The 18,683-nt window shown below is 39.8% G+C and overlaps 2 protein-coding genes across 2 annotated transcripts in view; one reads left to right on the top strand and one right to left on the bottom strand.

Annotated features, from left to right (window-relative positions):
- LOC125044904 (genetic suppressor element 1-like) overlaps positions 1 to 6,896 on the bottom strand; it is a gene marked incomplete at its 5' end in the record, with an annotated part of 31,486 nt that extends 24,590 nt beyond the window's left edge. The window contains 8 exons of the mRNA XM_047641866.1: positions 3,638 to 3,685; positions 4,095 to 4,292; positions 4,529 to 4,560; positions 4,853 to 4,921; positions 5,536 to 5,545; positions 5,724 to 5,777; positions 6,418 to 6,481; positions 6,784 to 6,896. Coding sequence (XP_047497822.1) covers positions 3,638 to 3,685; positions 4,095 to 4,292; positions 4,529 to 4,560; positions 4,853 to 4,921; positions 5,536 to 5,545; positions 5,724 to 5,777; positions 6,418 to 6,481; positions 6,784 to 6,896 — 588 coding nt within the window. The remainder of the gene's footprint in view (positions 1 to 3,637; positions 3,686 to 4,094; positions 4,293 to 4,528; positions 4,561 to 4,852; positions 4,922 to 5,535; positions 5,546 to 5,723; positions 5,778 to 6,417; positions 6,482 to 6,783) is intronic.
- Positions 6,897 to 8,187: 1,291 nt separating this feature from the next.
- On the top strand, positions 8,188 to 17,806 carry LOC125044903 (putative uncharacterized protein ENSP00000383309). Its single transcript, XM_047641865.1, has 6 exons — positions 8,188 to 8,191; positions 10,100 to 10,181; positions 10,676 to 11,390; positions 15,330 to 15,429; positions 16,767 to 16,776; positions 17,674 to 17,806. Exons 1-6 carry the CDS (start codon positions 8,188 to 8,190, stop codon positions 17,804 to 17,806), a joined length of 1,044 nt encoding a protein of 347 aa, XP_047497821.1.
- The last annotated feature ends 877 nt before the right edge of the window (positions 17,807 to 18,683 follow it).

Genomic DNA, 18,683 nt, shown 5'->3' with positions numbered 1-18,683 from the left:
CGCAAGGTCACGTGACTAAACAAAGGATAAAATGCAGTGTTACCAGCGTTGGGATACTTACCAATGTAATATTGACATATATTGTACACTAATATAAAGGTAATTTTGTATTATACTAGTACAAAAGAAAGGCTAATATTGTGTACACTGTAAACTTAAATTGTTCGCCAGGAAGATGAACTTACATTGTTTGTGTGGAGGACGCATATTTTGCATTTTACCTGCGGTAGTATCAGATCCTTTTTTGAAAATGACTTTGAAAATGACTTTTACAGGTGACCTGTAATCATTAACTGACTGACAAAAACAGATATTCTTGGTGTTTTATCTAATTTCATTCATTTTGTAGCATTTCCCTTTGAAATTGAAAGCCCTTCAGTTTTTTGCATCGTCACTTACATTTCCCACTGCGAAGGTCGTGAAAATCATTAATATCACTAAATAATTACCAGCCGCAGATTCATTCCCTACCCCCCCCCCCCCCGTCTACATAACATTATCTAAATGTTATATTCTTCCAAGGAACAAAAACAAAACAGAAAATAACAAAAAATGAATCTTTGTTTATTCTACACGAACGCCATCTACCTACGAGCGCGCGCAGTAAACCTAAAACAAGGCTTAATTCACATAATTATATGTGATGAAGCAAAAGACGTGTTCTTTTAGTGCTAGTGGCATAACATGCAAAGGGAAGTACTATGTCTGCATTGATTTGATTAGGGAATAATCTTTTAAAATGGTAGGTTTTACATCACGGTTGACGAAGAAGATGTAATGGTCGGAAAGTCGTGGTTAACTTCGCCGTTCGTAGCAATTAAGAAAACTATATATATTGTTGACGTTTTGGTTATGAAAATTACATCTGATTATGGTGTCATAGAGGCTGATCATTGTCTATAATGGTCCTTCAAGCATCATTCGTCTTGGCTTGCGATGGATTATAATTGCGCGTCTCATCGTTAGGCACATTATCATTTTCAATTACGACGTTGTTCCGTGTATACGATGCTCTGTATAGGTATATATATGTATATATATATATATATAGAGAGAGAGAGAGAGATAAATAGATGTAGATAGATAGATAGATAACTAAATATAAGATAATTAATGCGTATGTACATATATGTATATATGTATATATGTATATATATATATATATATATATATATATTTATGTGTTTGTGTGTGTGTGTGTGTGTGTGTGTGTGTGTGTGTGTGTGTGTGTGTGTGTGTGTGCGCGCGCGCACAAACACACACATAGATAGAGAGAGAGAGGGGGGGGGGGGTAGAAAGAAAGAAAAAAAACACATACATACCTGCATACATGCATACATCCATACACACATACATACAAATAAAATACATACATATACAAATGTATGTATTTATTCATATATTCTATTAATATGTATATGTATATATATACATACATAGTCTTCAACATTTACAGGACATGTGTACACACAATTACACGATCCATATCAAGTCTCCTTAAGCCGGTTTAAATAGCATCACGGAGAAGAAATAAACGCTTTGCAAAAGAACAAATCTAAAAAGTGTGGCAAGGAACGTTTAACGAAGTGCTTGGATAAGGGTGGGTAAAGGTGCGAGGAAGAAGGGTGTGAAGTCACTTTTGGAAATAAGTTGTCATTGAGGTATCCACGAAGGGTGTGTTGTGTTAGGGTGTCTTCGAAGCCCACCACGCAAACGGTACTCTCCTTGGCTAAAAGATACGTCACTAAGGGAAGAACAGCGCAAGCGGTACCGGTGATATTTATGGGATATAAGTTTAAATCACACATTGCTTTTAACAATACAGGTTATGTTGTAAGGATGTGATAACACACATGCACACACACACACACACACACACACACACACACACACACACACACACACACACACACACATACACACGATACCTATATCTATCTAATCTATCTATTCATCCATTTATCTATCTATGTATCTGTCTATCTATTTATCTCTCTATCATTTTCATTTCCATTATCATATTCTGGATACCCTTGTCATGGCTGTATAGGAAAACACATTCTTTACCGCGGGATGAAAAGATCCTTTCCAACCCCAGCTTGAAGCTCCTGTACACACTTCAGCTGGCTGAGACGGGCTAGTCGGGATTTTGTGATTGCACATACCTATGCGCCCTTTCTTGCAATTGCTGAAGCTGACTAGCCCATCATGATAATCATAATATATATACATACATACATACATACATATATAAATATAAATATAAATATATATATATATATATATATATGTACACACACACACACACACACACACACACACACACACACACACACGCACACACACACACACACACACACACACACACACACACACGCACATGCACAGATAACACACACATGCACATGTGTATGTATGTGTTAGATATATATATATATATATATATATATATGTATGTATATATATACTTTCTATCCAAACGCCGAAGGCCTTCTTAACGTCGTCTCACAGATGATCTGATCTCTGGAAGGACGCTGATGCCGACCATAATAATAAAAACAAATAATGGGAATAATGGAGATAATAAGATTATAATTATATCCATAAATAACCTGAAAAAAATAACGAAATTAAGGTTACGAATGATATCATACAAGCATAAAGGTGGCAATTTCAATAAATGTTAACAGACATATTTCCATATTTGTTATAGTCACTATCATTAATGATACTATAACTGTCGTTGTTGTTATTGTTTTGTTTGTTGCAGTTTTTTTTTTTCTTGTTCTTGGTGAAGTTATATCATTATCATTAGTATTATGATTATTATTACCATTATTACCGTTATTATCATTATTATTACTATTGTTATTATCGTTGTGGTTGTTGTTCGTTGTTGCTGTTATTGTTATTTTAAATATTGTTATTACGATTATTCTTATTATTCCATTTTTATCATTCTCGTCGTTATTGTTGTTGTTAATGTAATTATCATCCTATTATCTTTACTATTATCATTACATTATTATCATTATCATTATTATTATCATCATTATCATTATTATCATTATAATTATTACTATTATTATTATTGTTATTATTACTGTTATCAATATTTTCGTTGTTATAATCGGTATATTTATCATTATTATCATCACCATCACCCTTAGAATTAACATCATTTTAAGATGATTTTTATTTTATCATCAATATTCGTCGTTTTTCGTTTCATTTTCATTATATAAATGTTTGTTATCGTCTTTTATCTTTTAATTAACATTCTTTTATTTTCTTGTTTTCTTTACACATTATTCTTAAAAAAAAAAAAACATACACATATTGTCTGTCTCCTTGGCAACGCAACATGTAAACAAATTAAAAGCAATTCTGAGATATTTACTTGGTTAAGAAGAGGAAGATGAAGAGGAAAATCTCAAGAATTTCTTCACTGAGGCGAATCGGCGGAAATGGCTTTAAAAAATCATGATTTGTTGTCCTTGAATGAATCAGTGCTCAAAAATACCGCTTTACGATCTCTCTCTCTCTCTCTCTCTCTCTCTCTCTCTCTCTGTCTCTCTCTCTCTCTCTCTCTCCCTCTCTCTCTATGTCTGTCTCTCTCTCTCTCTCTCTCTCTCTCTCTCTCTCTCTCTCTCTCTCTCTCTCTCTCTCTCTCTCTCTCTCTCTCTCTCTCTCTGTTTCTCTGTCTTCTCTCTCTCTCTCTCTATATATATATATACAGACACAGACAGACAGACATACACAGACACACACACACGCACACACACACACACAAACACACACACACACACACACACACACACACACACACACACACATACACACACACACACACACGTACCTACTAACATACATATATATGCGGTACTGATATAATTATTGAAACTAGGGACGGATATTGTGCTTTATTTCTCCCTGTGAGTTCTGTAGAGTATATACAATGAAAAGGACCACGCCTATTTATTGTTTATTCTACGTAGTATTTAGAATCTTGCTAAATTAATTAAGAAGAAAAAGTTATGTCAAGCCAAAATTTCCATATTTTAGAAGTTTGCAAGCATTCCCTTATTCCTCACAAGTGTCACAACTGATATCTGACCTTTAACACTGTTCCCAGACTTCCGGTTTCCAGCTGTTTTCTCATAACACGCGAATGTACATGCACTGCTACCATTGACTAAATCTAACCCTTCTACCGTGCAAATCGACTCAAGACTGCCTACTGAAGCACCATGGGTAAAGGGAAGGATCTGAATGAAGTGGACTTGTTTCTGCTATTGCAGGTTATCTCCAAGAATCGTTTTTTAGCCAATGGGATATAACCAAGAATGGGGGTGTTTCCAAAATTTCAGTGAAAGTGAAAAGAAAACTTGATCATTTGGAAAACCATGAGCCCAATCAAAGAGGAAAGTGTGAAAGAAAGTCTGTCTCTTCTCACAGACAGTCTATTGTAAGCCCTCGACAGTTAGAAATAGTTAAATGAGATGGGATACCGTGCATGCAGGACAACCAAGGTGCTAAGACTAGCCAGCAACGACTGGCCTGGGCAAAGGCTCACAAGAATTGGACATCAGAGGATTGGGAAAAGGTAAAGCTCACTTAAATCTTCCTTTCAACTACGTTCCTATAGGACTCAAACATAATTTAGTGAAATACATATGCATACATGGAAAAAAAATCTATGTTAGTAACAAAATTTTACATCTAATATGTTTAACTTTTGGTTCAAACGCAAGATGAGGCAAAGGTCATGCTGGAGATGGAGCTCAAGAGAGTTTTATTCGAATGTTCCAGTCAGAACCAGCAGAGAGAAAGACCAACTGCCACAAAGCACGAGTAAAATTCCCTATCAAGGTGATGGTGTGGTCTGTGATCTCTGCCATGGGTATTGGAAGATTAGAGACTGTAAAAGATGGATATCGTGACATCACGTCATCTGCCCCAACTTCGTGAAGGATTGCATTATCATCTATGATAGAACTCCCTAAAACAACCAAAAGTGCACAATTTATGTATATATATATATGTATATATATACACATAGATATATGTGTATATATATACATATATATATACGCATATATATATATATATATATATATATATATACATATAGAGACAGTACATATCTGTATCTATCAGTCGATACCTATATTTATCTATTTCTGTCTTTATCTATCTATAATTTCTGTTTTGGGTTTCTGAGTTAAATAATAAAAGACAGATTTATCCTTTTCCATCATATTTTCTTGTTCTTTTTTGTTTTTTTCATCTAGAGCAAAAAGGCCACGCAATGTTGCAAAGCCAGGACACTAAAGTACATTATCCATCCAAACATATTGCCATGAATAAATATATTATGAAATGAATAATCAACTAAACAAACAAACAAAGAGTCCACGAATCTCCACAAAATTCCTCCTCCTTTTCTTGGCGAGGCGTAATAAAGGTGAGCGTAAGTCATGACACATTCCATCATGACTAGGGAGTAATTTGTAAACTTCACCTTAGCCAAACCTGCATCCCTCTACATGGGAGTTTGCGTAAACAAGGCTCGAGTGCTGCTATATCTTCCTGCCCGGTTGGAGCACGATTGTTTTTTATTCACTCTCTCTCTTTCTCAATATCTCTTTCCATCTCTCTTTCTTAATCTCGCTCTCTCTCATTCTCAATATCTCTATCTTTCCTTCTCAATCTCTCTCTCTCTCTCTCTCTCTCTCTCTCTCTCTCTCTCTCTCTCTCTCTCTCTCTCTCTCTCTCTCTCTCTCTCTCTCTCTCTCTGTATGAAACGCTTGCTTATGAATGCGTATATTGAAGGGATTTCTCTCTACATGATGTGTTTTTTTACGTTTACTTGCTTTTAGTAGGACTGTGTTCTTTACGTGCATTATCTTTCATGCATTAATTTTCTCTGCATGAGTAGGTAGAAATATTTAATAATATGCATGGGTGTCTTGTAAAAATAACCGTGAATTTATATACATACATGTACACACACACACACACATATATATAGATGTATGTATGTATAAAGTGTATATATATATAAAAGAGCGCGAGCATGGTATACGCCAATGCACAGGGAGGAAAGTCTATGCTAATAACAAGAACCTTAAGTACACTTAATTATACACAACTGAAGGACTAATCCCAGCTCTTCCGTCTCTCACACGCACGCACGAATACGCACACTCACACTCACACACAGACACACACAAGCACCCAAACACACACACAATTGCATTCGACTACCGCGAACGGCCTTCACTTATGGGTATACAGTGAACCCCCGTTAATAATATAACCACGCTAATGGAATAAAGTGGTAATCCATCTCCCGGACATGTATAGGTTTAGATAGTTATCAGTAAGGATGAGATTAATGATAGTACAGAGTGCGAGAGGCGGGGCTCTAGGGAACTCAGGCGACGAAGAGGCCACCAGGGAAGAAATGCCGTCAGACCTGATTTATTGTTTTGAAGCGAAAGATTGATATTTTTTCGGATCTTGGAAACGAAAATTGATTGATGCCTCATTCTTCTGTCTCTTATAAATGTACTGTTGTTACGTTGATAGATAGGTAATGTATCTGTAAACGCACATGTAGACACGTTCGTGGGTTCTTATCTACTTGTCTGCGGACTTGTTTGGTTAAATGTTTATCTGTCTCTCAGTTGTCATTCGCTGATTTCCCCGCATCCCAGTCTTTCTGTTTGTCTGTTTACCAATCTCTTTTTTCGCTCTCACTTTCGTAATTTCTCTCACTGTCGTAATCTCTCTCTCTCTCTCTCTCTCTCTCTCTCTCTCTCTCTCTCTCTCTCTCTCTCTCTCTCTCTCTCTATCTCTCTCTCTCTATCTCTCTCTCTATTTCTCTCTCTATTTCTCTCTATTTCTCTCTCTATTTCTCTCTCTATCTCTCTCTCTATCTCTCTCTCTCTATCTCTTTCTCTCTCTATATATATATTTTTTTTTTCTCTCTCTCTCTCTATATATATATATATATATATATGTGTATGTCTGTGTGTGTGTGTGTGTGTGTGTGTGTGTGTGTGTGTGTGTGTGTGTGTGTGTGTGTGTGTGTGTGTGTGTGTGTGCTTGTTTGTGTCTATGTAAACACATATATATATATATTATATATATATATTATATATATATTATATATATATTATATATTCATATATTATATATAATGTATATTTATCATATACATATATATATATATATATATAAGCACACACGCACACAAACACACACACACACATATTTACCTTCTTTATGTATACATCAATTTACACCAAGGAACATATGAGACTGAAATAAGGACGAGGTAGCGGAAACAGCAGTGATTAGACAGAGGAATTGATATTAACGAAGAGAAAGGAAGAAGAGGACAAAGGAAAAGAAGATAATTGAGAAAGAATATAAATGTTGACCGGGAGAAGGAAAAAACAAAGGACGACAATGTAAAAAAAAAAAATGTTCGAAACGCTATTCCGTATATCAGACGAAGGCGAAGACGAAGGCGAAGACGAACGCGAGGGAACCTTTGTTTATATTTGAGAGAAGAGAACTGATGGGAGAAATGCTGCTTAACGTAACAAGAAGAATGAGAGAGAGAGAGAGAGAGAGAGAGAGAGAGAGAGAGAGAGAGAGAGAGAGAGAGAGAGAGAGAGAGAGAGAGAAAGAGAGAGAGAGAGAGAGAGAGAGAGAGAGAGAGAGAGAGAGAGAGAGAGAGAGAGAGAGAGAGAGAGAGAGAGAGAGAGAGAGGCAGAGAGAGAGACAGAGAGAGAGAGAGAGAGACAGACACAGACACAAAGACACAGATACAGACATACAGAGAGATAGAGATAGACACACACGGACAAAGACAGACATAATATGACAGAAACAAACACACAAACACATAATGGGAGGACAAGAACGCCATGGGAAACCGTATAATGAAACCATTAAGGTAAATTGTGGCCATTAGGGAGACAAACAGCCACAGGGTGAAAGTGCACGTTGACAAAAGGGCAATAAATAGAAGGATGTTGTGATCACCGGGGAAAAAAATCAACTTGCCCGGAGTTCAGGGAGTGTAAAGGAGTGAATTTCTCAGACGGAGGGAGTGGCGAAGGAGGGAGACACGCAGAGGAGAAACGTGAGGCGTAAAGCTATGAGTGACACATGGGTAAGGCATAGAGAGACAGAGAGTTGCAAAACCACGTCTTGAGTTTCGTGGAAGCGAAGGGTGAGGAAGGAACAGTCGGAGCTTTGTGCAAGAGAGATCTAAAGAAATGGAAAGTATGTTATATGAAATTTATATAAAGCACCGTTTGGAGTTAGGCTTAATCTATTGGTATTACTGATTTCTGCAATCAAATCATTGTAAAACGAAATAATCCCAAAATTTAATAACGTATACCTCTTCGAATGATCACATATTAACCAAATACCATATATATATCTTACTACAAAATCCCACAAATATAGTAAGAAATATATATACCGTTTGCAAATAAACCCTCATTTTCCAAAACCCCGCCATGAGTAAACAGGAGGAGGAGACAAGCGAAGGAGGGAGGAAGGCGGAGGATCGAGTAAAGAGGGGAAGAGGGTCGTGAGAGAGAATGACGTCACAATCATTCATAACCAAGGTCAGAGGGAGGGAAGATGGGTAAGGTCAGCGGGGGGGGGGGGGGTTAGGGGGGGAGGGAGAAGAGGAGGAGGAGGAGAGTGAATAGGAGATGGATAAGTAGAGGAAATGAACGGATGAAAAATGAGCTGAGAACAAAGAGAGACGGAATAGCCAGAAAATGAGGATAATCAGAATACACAGAAAAAAAGAAGAAGATAATCAGCATAAATAGAAAATGATGCAATCCGATTTTTTTTTTTTTTTTTTTTTTAAACGGGAAACAAAAATGAAGAAAAATGAGATAGGAAAAAAGAAGCAGGCAGACACACATAAAATGAAAATAAAGAGACACAGAAACATAAAATAAAGAGACAGAAAATGAAAATAAAAGTACCAAACGAAAGACGAAAAGAAAAGTGTGCGCGTGACAGAGGCCGACTGTGACTACGCATCCATTAGCCTGTGTTTAAGAGTATGATTAATTTCGTCCTCGCTTTTGAATGACACTAACTGCCGGTAAGTGATCGGCTCTATGCAAAGCAACGTGGGAATCTTGAAATTGTTTTGAAATTTGACCTTAATAATGAATGAGTATCAATGATATATACATGCGTGTGTATGTATGTATGTATATATAAATGCAGACGAAAAGACAACACAAATTACAACACACGCACACGGACTTTCGTCGTAAGCACATGCGTGTTTGTATGTGTGTGTGCGTATGCGTACTTATGCGTGCGCATGTGCATATGTGTTTAGGTATTCATATATATGTTTTTTTTTTTCTAGTTACAGTACAAATTATACTTTCCATAGATCCACAAAAAAAAAAATAAAAAAAATAAAAAGATAAACATTTCTGCTCGGGGGCTGAAGCTAAACACCGATAATTATTCATAATGCTTAAAGCTCATCATAACAAGGCTATCACAACAAAAAAAAACATCTTATCCTTTACGAATGATTGGTGGGAGACATTAATTTTGATTAATTTGCAAGACCTTGTAGTTTTATCTTTGAATTAGCATTTGATATCAGTATAAGTAGTATAAGTAGTATTAGTTTTAATAAAAATAATAATGATAGTATTGATAATGGTAATAATGATAATGATGACAATAATAATAATGATAATGTTATAATAATAATAAAGATAATAGTAATAATAATAATAGTAGTAATAATATGTTATTATTATTGATATTATTGTTGCTGTTATTGTTATTATTCTTATTATCATTGTAATTTTCATTATTAATATCATTGTTATTTTCATTATTATTACCATCATTAGTGGTAGTATCATTATTATCATTATATTATCATTATTATTAATATCACTATTGCTTATATCATCATCATTATTGGTATAGTGACACACACACACACAAACGCACACACACGTACGTACATTCACGAACTCAGTACAACACAATCCGTGTTAATATACAATCAAAGAAGATAGGCTTTACGCGGAGATCGAGAGTGAAGACACAAAAGAAAGGAACGATTATCTTGTCAGTGTTGTGCAGGTCTTGAGGTTTGTATTCAGGCGCCGCAATAAATTCCTGGAACTTGTCTCCTTGTGACGTCACGGATCCTCTTCTCACGCGTATGTCACACGTAATGAATAACGGTGATCGTGTCACAAGAAGAATCTAAGACGCTTGATTTTCACTTTCATTTGAGATGGCGTTTGTGTCGATTTTCTTTTCTTTTTTCTTTAATTCATTCTTGTTTAGATTTCCCTCGTCGTTACGAACGCGAGGTCAAAGTAATAAAGGAAGAGACATGAATAGAAAATGAAGATCCGGAACCTGAGTCATAATGGCGCCAACCGTCCATGCCATACATTCCAATCCTTCGTCCTAACGTCACCTCCACAAAACCCAACTAACCCCTCCCCCCAAGGGACTATCCGTACCCTACCCCCACAGAAGCGACTATGACCTTCTCCCACAATAGCTGATGTATTCAGTTTTCATGATATCCGCTCTGCCCAACGCCCACAAACCACATCGTACCCCACCCCAGCGATACCAGTAAAACTAACCTCACCCACTCTTCACATTACCTGTACCCAACAAAAATTATGATTCCCGCCCTCCACGATACCCAGGCGTCATACCCACCTACCACCACCCTCCGTAGCCCTCCTTCACAAATCCCATCTCCAACACCCACCGCAGCCCACTATTGCACATCAACACCACCCACTGCAGCCCGACTTCAAAGAGTACCCATCCCACCCACCGTAGTCCACCTTCACGGAACGTCTTCAGCACCCACTGCAACCCCCCTTCAGAGAACACCTACCGAAGCCCACCTTCAGGGAACACCTACCGAAGCCCCCTTTAAGAGAATACCTACCGAAGCCCCCCTTCAGAGAACACCCACCGCAGCCCCCCTTCAGAGAACACCCACCGCAGCCCCCCTTCAGAGAACACCTACCGAAGCCCACCTTCAGAGAACACCCACCGCAGCCCACCTTCAGAGAACACCCACCGCAGCCCCCCTTCAGAGAACACCTACCGAAGCCCACCTTCAGAGAACACCCACCGCAGCCCACCTTCAGAGAACACCCACCGCAGCCCACCTTCAGAGAACACCCACCGCAGCCCACCTTCAGAGAACACCCACCGCAGCCCACCTTCACCCTTCCCTCTCCCCGCCACCCCGGTCCTCCTGTCATCGCTCCGTCCCGCTGACCGCCGGACCGCCTGTCACGTCCTTCGCTGCCCAGGGGACGGCCAGCCTCTTGTCCTTCCCATAAACATCTCAAAGCCTTTTGTTTGGCTTCGTCGTTACCAGTTTGTCTCGGCGCTGTGCTTGTAATTATTAATGATTTTTATCAGTATGTCATCGCGGAATGACCTGTAGTTGTGATTACGCCGGAGAAGTTATTTTCTGAGCCGATAATTATCTTTGGTAATAACGATGGTCGGCTGCTTATACAGGGAGGTTGGACCCTTGCGACCTTGAGGTCAGAGGAAGGGTGGGAAGGATTGGAGGAATGAGCGCGGAAGGGGGAGGGAGGGAAAGATTGGAGGGAAGGGGAGGGTGGGAAGGGAGGGGAGGGGGAGGGGGAGGGTGGGAAGGGTTGGAGGGAAGGGCGGGAAAAATTGGAGGGAAGGGCGGGGAGGGGGGAGGGAGGGAAGTTTGGAGGGAAGGGCGGGGGAAGGGGAGGGTGGGAGGGGTTGGAGGGAAGGGCGCGGAAGGGGGAGAGAGGGAAAGATTGGAGGGAAGGGGGGGGAAGGGGAGGGGGAGGATGGGAAGGGTCGGAGGGAAGGGCGGGGGAAGGGGAGGGTGGGAAGGGAGGGGAGGGGGAGGGTGGGAAGGGTTGAAGGGACAGGCGGGGAAGGGGGAGGGAGGGAAATTATGGAGGGAAGGGCGGGGGAAGGGGAGGGTGGGAGGGGTTGGAGGGAAGGGCAGGGAAGGAGGAGGGAGGGAAAGATTGGAGGGAAGGGCAGGGGAAGGGGAGGGTGGGAGGGGTTGGAGGGAAGGGGGGGAGAGGGGTTGGGAAGAGTTGGAGGGAAGGGTGGGGGAAGGGGAAGAAGGGAACAGTTGGAGGGAAGAGCTGAGGAAGGGGAAGGAGGGAAGGGTTGGAGGGAAGGGTGGGGGAGGTGGAGGGAGGGAATTGTTGGAGGGAAGGGCGGGGAGGGTGGCTTGGGAAGGGTTGGAGGGAAGGAGAGGGAGGGAAGTGTTGGAGGGAAGGAGAGGGAGGGAAGTGTTGGAGGGATGTGGGGAAGGGGTAGGGAAGGAGAGGGAGGGAAGTGTTGGAGGGAAGGGCGGGGAGGGTGGTTTGGGAAGGGTTGGAGGGAAGGAGAGGGAGGGAAGTGTTGGAGGGATGAGGGGAAGGGGGAGGGAGGGAAGGGTTGGAGGGAAGAGCGGAGGAAGGGGAGGGAGGGAAGGGTTGGAGGGCAGGGTGGGGGAGGTAGAGGGAGGGAATTGTTGGAGGGAAAGGCGGGGAGGATGGGTTGGGAAGGGTTGGATGGAAGTGTTGGAGGGATGAGGGGAAGGGGGAGGGAGGGAAGGGCTGGACGGAAGGGCGGGGGAAGGGGGGAAGGTTGGAACTAAGGGCTTAGAAGGGGAAGGGCGAGCCGAGGGGGAAGAAGGGGGAAGCAGGAGGAGGAGGAGGAGGAGGAGGAGGAGGAGGAGGAGGAGGAGGAGGAGGAGGAGGAGGAGGAGGAGGAGGAGGAGGAGGAGGAGGAGGAGAGGATGGAGGGGGGAAAGAGTCGAATGCTGAGGTGACGTCATGACCCAATGAGGCTCCTGCAAGATGCTACAGCAACGAGGCTAACCTTGGCGGCGATGGTGTTCACGCGAATGCATACAGAGACACGCTCAAGAATGAATACCTACGCATGAACGCATTGCACAAACAGACGTGCGCGCAGGAGACCAGCCGTGTATGTACACAAAGATGCAACCTTAATGTAGAATGCTTTAACTCCTCCTACTCCCTGAGCATACATATGTTTGTGTCTCTGTCTCTCTCTCTATTTCTTTCCCTGTGTATGATCTATCTGTCTGTCTGTTTACATACCTTCTTGTTTACATATCTATCTATCTATATATATTTGTATTATATTCTATATTTTTTATATTTATGTCGATATTTATTTATCTGTCTATTACCCCCCCCCCACACACACACACATATATGTGTGTATACACATACATACATACATATATGCATATGTGTATACATATATATATGTATTAATATATATATACATATACATATATACATGTATATACATATATATATAGATAGATAGATATAGATATTTGTGTATCTATATATATGTGTGTGTGTGTGTGTGTGTGTGTGTGTGTGTGTGTGTGTGTGTGTGTGTGTGTGTGTGTGTGTGTGTGTGTGTGCGTGTGTGTGCGTGTGTATTCATATTATATATACATATATATACATATATTTATATATACATATTGTATGCGTGTATGTTTGTTTACGCATATCAACTGTCTAAATCAATATGAAGTGGCAGAATGCTGAAGCTAATGACCATAATTATCATATATACTTCTTGGACAAACAAAGCATCTCGCGCACTTAAACACAGAGCAATAGGCACGGAACCATACAGCAGGGACTAAAAGTTACGCACATACACAAGCCTGATCACGTTAACTCACATTCACACACACAGATGATCACGCCCACATGTGTGTATATGTGTACACACACACACATACACTGACATGAGCTCGCACATGCGTAGACTCAGCTAATTGAATACACACAGGAACGAATTATGTACTCAGGCCACACAGTACACAAGGCTACCTGGGAATCGCACTTTTGGAAACAGATGATGTCGACATACTAAGCGAATCTGTGGTGTATACACATACGAACAAACACACAAACATACGTACGCACGCGCACACAAAGACACAAACAAACACACACAAATAATGAATAAATAGAAAATAGATAAATCTAAATAAAAAATTACACACATATGCAACAGAAAGGGAAAAGACAAACCATTAGATTCACACACAACCAATTAACATATAGCTCTAAAAAAGCAACAGACAAACAAACAAACAAAACAGTCGCATTGACAAGGACGCCGATGAGTTCATAGGTCTCCAGGAAGGCAGCGGCTGGGAGAAAAAATAACACCAATAATGAAGGACTCTCTTAAAACCTCTTACACTCTCACTATCTCCGATTCCAATCACCTCACACACACACACACACACACACACACACACACACACACACACACACACACACACACACACACACACACACACACACACACATATATTTACATATATGTATATACTGTGTGTGTGTGTGTGTGTACAGACAGATATATAGATAGATGGAGATAGAAATATAGAGATAGATCAATAGATAGACAGATATATGGATAGACGATAGACAGATTGTTAGATATACATATAGATACATAGATATAGATGTTTAGATCGATAGATAGAGATATAAATATGTATATAGATATTTAGATAGGATATATAGACATGTATAGATACAACCATACAAACAATATAGATAAATAAAAACAGACAGCTAGATAGATGTAGATGCAAAAGCAGTAGGAATAATTAATAAGGTAAAGATACAGAGAGAGAGAGAGAGAGAGAGAGAGAGAGAGAGAGAGAGAGAGAGAGAGAGAGAGAGAGAGAGAGAGAGAGAGAGAGAGAGAGAGAGAGAGAGAGAGAGAGAGAGAGAACTCTCCCTTTTCTCCACAAAAATACATTAGCGTTTCCTCTTCGGATACTTAAAAAAGAAAAAAGAAAAAAAAAGGATTGGGGGCATTGAATCGGGCATTATTATCATTTTTTTCCAAGCGCTGGTGAAAGAAAGAATTGTTGATTACCCGCAATGCTTTCTGATTTTACGTGATGCGAAAGAAAATGTTCTGAGTATCAAGGGATAAAAGATAATTTATTATATTTTATCTTATATGTTTGTTTATGGTGCATATCCATCATATATATATATATATATATATATATATATATATATATATATGTATATGAAACAATTTTTTGATAACTCTAAACTTTGTTAATACGTGTAGTACCTACCTTATCTTCACGAGATTTCCTTTCCTTGATTCCACTTTACGACCGTTTGTGTATCTGAGCGGAGAAACGCATTAGTCAACACATTGTAAATTCCAACGAGCAGGAAATCGCCGAGAGACGCATGAAGGAGCATCCCGTGGGCGTTTCTGATCTCAGGGACTCCGTGATTCAGCAAGAAGATGGCAACCCACCTGCGCGCTGCCGTTAGTGCGTCGGGCGGTTACGGGACTAAGGCTAATTGCTCATTATCGACTTCTCTAACAGTCGTTGCGTAGCTTAATTGACATTTACTGGACGACGGGTAGTGGTCGAGGTTGTCGGTTTTGGCTGCGTCGTTTTTTTAATAGGTTGTTGGATGTAGGTCAGGTTACAGTTGGGGGTTTATTAGATCTTTCTGTGAAATTAAATCTCGTGAAGATAAGGTAGGTTACACGTATTAACAAAGTTTAGAGTTGTACTGTGTATTTGGAATATTCCATTTCGTGGAATAATATATTTCGGGGATTGCAGATTTGGTAATATTTTTTTTTTTTTCTTTTGGCATATAAGAGTTTAGGTCGGAATTGGCAAGAATGCTTCGTAACATCTGATAAATGTAAAACATATACCTGTTCCACCAATTTCCTCTTCTGAAACAACGCCCGCTCAGGCAATAAAGGCTGAAACAAATCTTGTACGAAGTGTTTGAAACTCATCACTTGTGACACCGCTAAAGGCTTCTGTCGTGATCAGAGAGGAAGTCATTCGTCATATTTGCATACCCACGGCCCCTCTCGGCAGTCCCGGACCTCCTGCAGGCGAGCCTTTTTCTGCGTCGAAGCTGCAGCCCGAGGAGGGAGGGGGGGAGGGGGGGATTGGCGTGATGACCTGGGTACAGTGCGATTACTCACACTTTGCCCGGTCGTCCCTGGGTGGCTTGTGGCAGTCCTGTGACCTGATGGATTTGTTATTTTAATATAATGAGGTGACCATCATAACCGAGCCTATTTTTTGCGTCAGGAGACGTCGATGACGCAATGGCCAAGAGGGGAGGCCGGGCAACCTTGTAACCTGTCAGGAGCTCCCGTGAGAGCCGGTTGCGTGGCCTTGGGCCGACGAGCGCACGCGGAGCCCTTAATTGCCTCTCAATCAATCCGCGACGTTTTATTCTGCGTCAATTACCCACAAGACCTCGGGGACTGAAGGTGCCGTTGTCCAGCGACTGCAGAGAAAGAGACAAACAGGCAGCTGAAGGACAGTGCATGTCAGGATGGGAGTGTGTGCGGTTTTACAAACGCCGTGGAGATTGTTATGGACTTTTCCGGCGTGCGCGCTCGTGTGTATGTGCAGATTCATGTACTCATACAGTATACATATGTACTATGTGTACGGAATATATATATGTATATATGTATCCATATATATTCATATTTATATGTATTAATATATATATATTCATATATATATATATACTTGTATATGTATTCACATACACAAACACACACACACACACATATGTGTAAAATCGAAAACTGGCTTATAATAAGATTCCAATGGCCAGGAAGCTATTGGTATGTGTGTGTGTGTGTGTGTGTGTGTGTGTGTGTGTGTGTGTGTGTGTGTGTGTGTGATCATGTCAGTGTATGCATAAAGATGGCCACACACACACAGTACTTATTCACCTATTACAACCAGCTCCAACTCTTCTTCTGAAAAACACCGAAGCATTATGATCAGGCAATACGACCTGGCGACCAGGGAAGGGATTTCAAGTTCAAATCCCTCCCTCCCCATGTTTTTATTTCCAACCTAAACACTAATCCATAAAAAAAGGTACAAGGTCTTTGTTCTGTCGGAGAGTAATGCCAACACCTTTCTTTTTCGGCGCCGCTCTGGGAAAGCTTGGTTCACGCGGCAACGAAATAAAAGTATTAGGGATACAGTTGCGGTTGAATGCCTTGCTTGGGTATCTTCGTCGACTTGTTTTTTGTTTTTTTTTACTTTGGAGCGAAACTTGTTATATATTTTCGTTCGGATAATGTTGTTACGGTTATCTGCGTAGAGTATATCGGTAAAAGGTGAAAAAGAACTAAATATTCGGAAGATAAATTTAAAATACGGGATTCACCTGATCCAATAAATACGAAAAGGAAAAGGAAGAAAGAGATGTAAATGCAACGGCTGTAAAAAAAAATACCATTTCTTATGAGCAGCCTTTATCCTTTATCGGTTGGCCATTCCTGTGTATATCTCAGTGCATATATTTGTGTATATATTTTCGGGATATATTCTTTCCAAATAGATAAGTACATTTTCAATTAATGCTGAGTGGCGAAGACATCATCATACTCCTTGCGATCTTAACAGATTGCTCATAACCCCCCTCCCCCCCAAAAAAAAAAAAAAAAAAAAAAAAAAAATCCTGTTACACATGTTACTTTAACGACCCACAAACGGATGTCATGAAGCTGTGTTTCAAGGGATTACACGGTCCAGCGCCACCCTGGACGCTTATCAGAGGCTGGCCTTATCTCAGGTTACCTTCGCGAGGGCGTCCTGCAGGTCTTCAGGGAGCGAACAAGGGGTCGAGTGGTTGGTTGAGCCGCACGCGCTCGACTTGCAATAGGTCGAGGTTAAGACATTTTTTCCATGTTCATGTTAATAATACAACACAAACATATATACAGTACACACACGCACACATATTTATATATATGTGCCTGTGGATGTGTCCATATATATATATATATATATATATATATATATATATATACATATATATAGGTCTGTGTGTGCATGTGTCTGCGTGTATTAATATTTAATATATCATAAATGTATATTCCTTTATATTTTAATATATATTATATGTATATATATATATATATGTTTGTGTGTGTGTGTATGTATAGATAAATAGATAAATAGATATATGTATAAATATATACTTATATATGCATATAAACGCATATATTTATTTATAGGTATATCTATCTATCCATATACATATGTGTGTAGATATAAATACATGCATAAATATATACATATATATGTATGTATGTATATATATGTATATAAATTTACATATATATACATATATAAATGATTATATATATATGTATTTATATATATATGTACATATGTATACATATATGTATATGTATATTTATGTCTATACATATGTATACATATATATACACATATATATAATATATATATGTATATATATGTGTATATATGTATGTATAAATAACTGCTCAAGTTGTTTATATTAGATGAATCCACAATCGCACACACATAGAACAGTGGGAATGAGACAGAAGGACGAGCGCGCGGGCGTCGTGTCCTTTCGGCAAATGATCAATCCAATAAGCGCAGACGGAGCGCCGATGCCATGCCTGGTGAACCTCCCGCTCTCCGATGTCGCGTGACGGACTCGGTCGGTGCGGTTGGCGATGACTTTATGGCCGGAAATATGATT

Source organism: Penaeus chinensis, chromosome 36, assembly GCF_019202785.1.
Source record: "Penaeus chinensis breed Huanghai No. 1 chromosome 36, ASM1920278v2, whole genome shotgun sequence".
Lineage (NCBI taxonomy): Eukaryota > Metazoa > Arthropoda > Malacostraca > Decapoda > Penaeidae > Penaeus > Penaeus chinensis.
This window is presented reverse-complemented; position numbering and strand designations above follow the sequence as displayed.

Excerpts from the sequence above, each read along its gene's own strand:
- LOC125044903 (XM_047641865.1), top strand. Across the intron at positions 10,182-10,675 it reads AGTGTTGTGCAGGTCTTGAG|CGATACCAGTAAAACTAACC; the intron begins GTTTGTATTCAG and ends ACCCCACCCCAG. Across the intron at positions 11,391-15,329 it reads CCTTCGCTGCCCAGGGGACG|GAAATCGCCGAGAGACGCAT; the intron begins GCCAGCCTCTTG and ends TCCAACGAGCAG.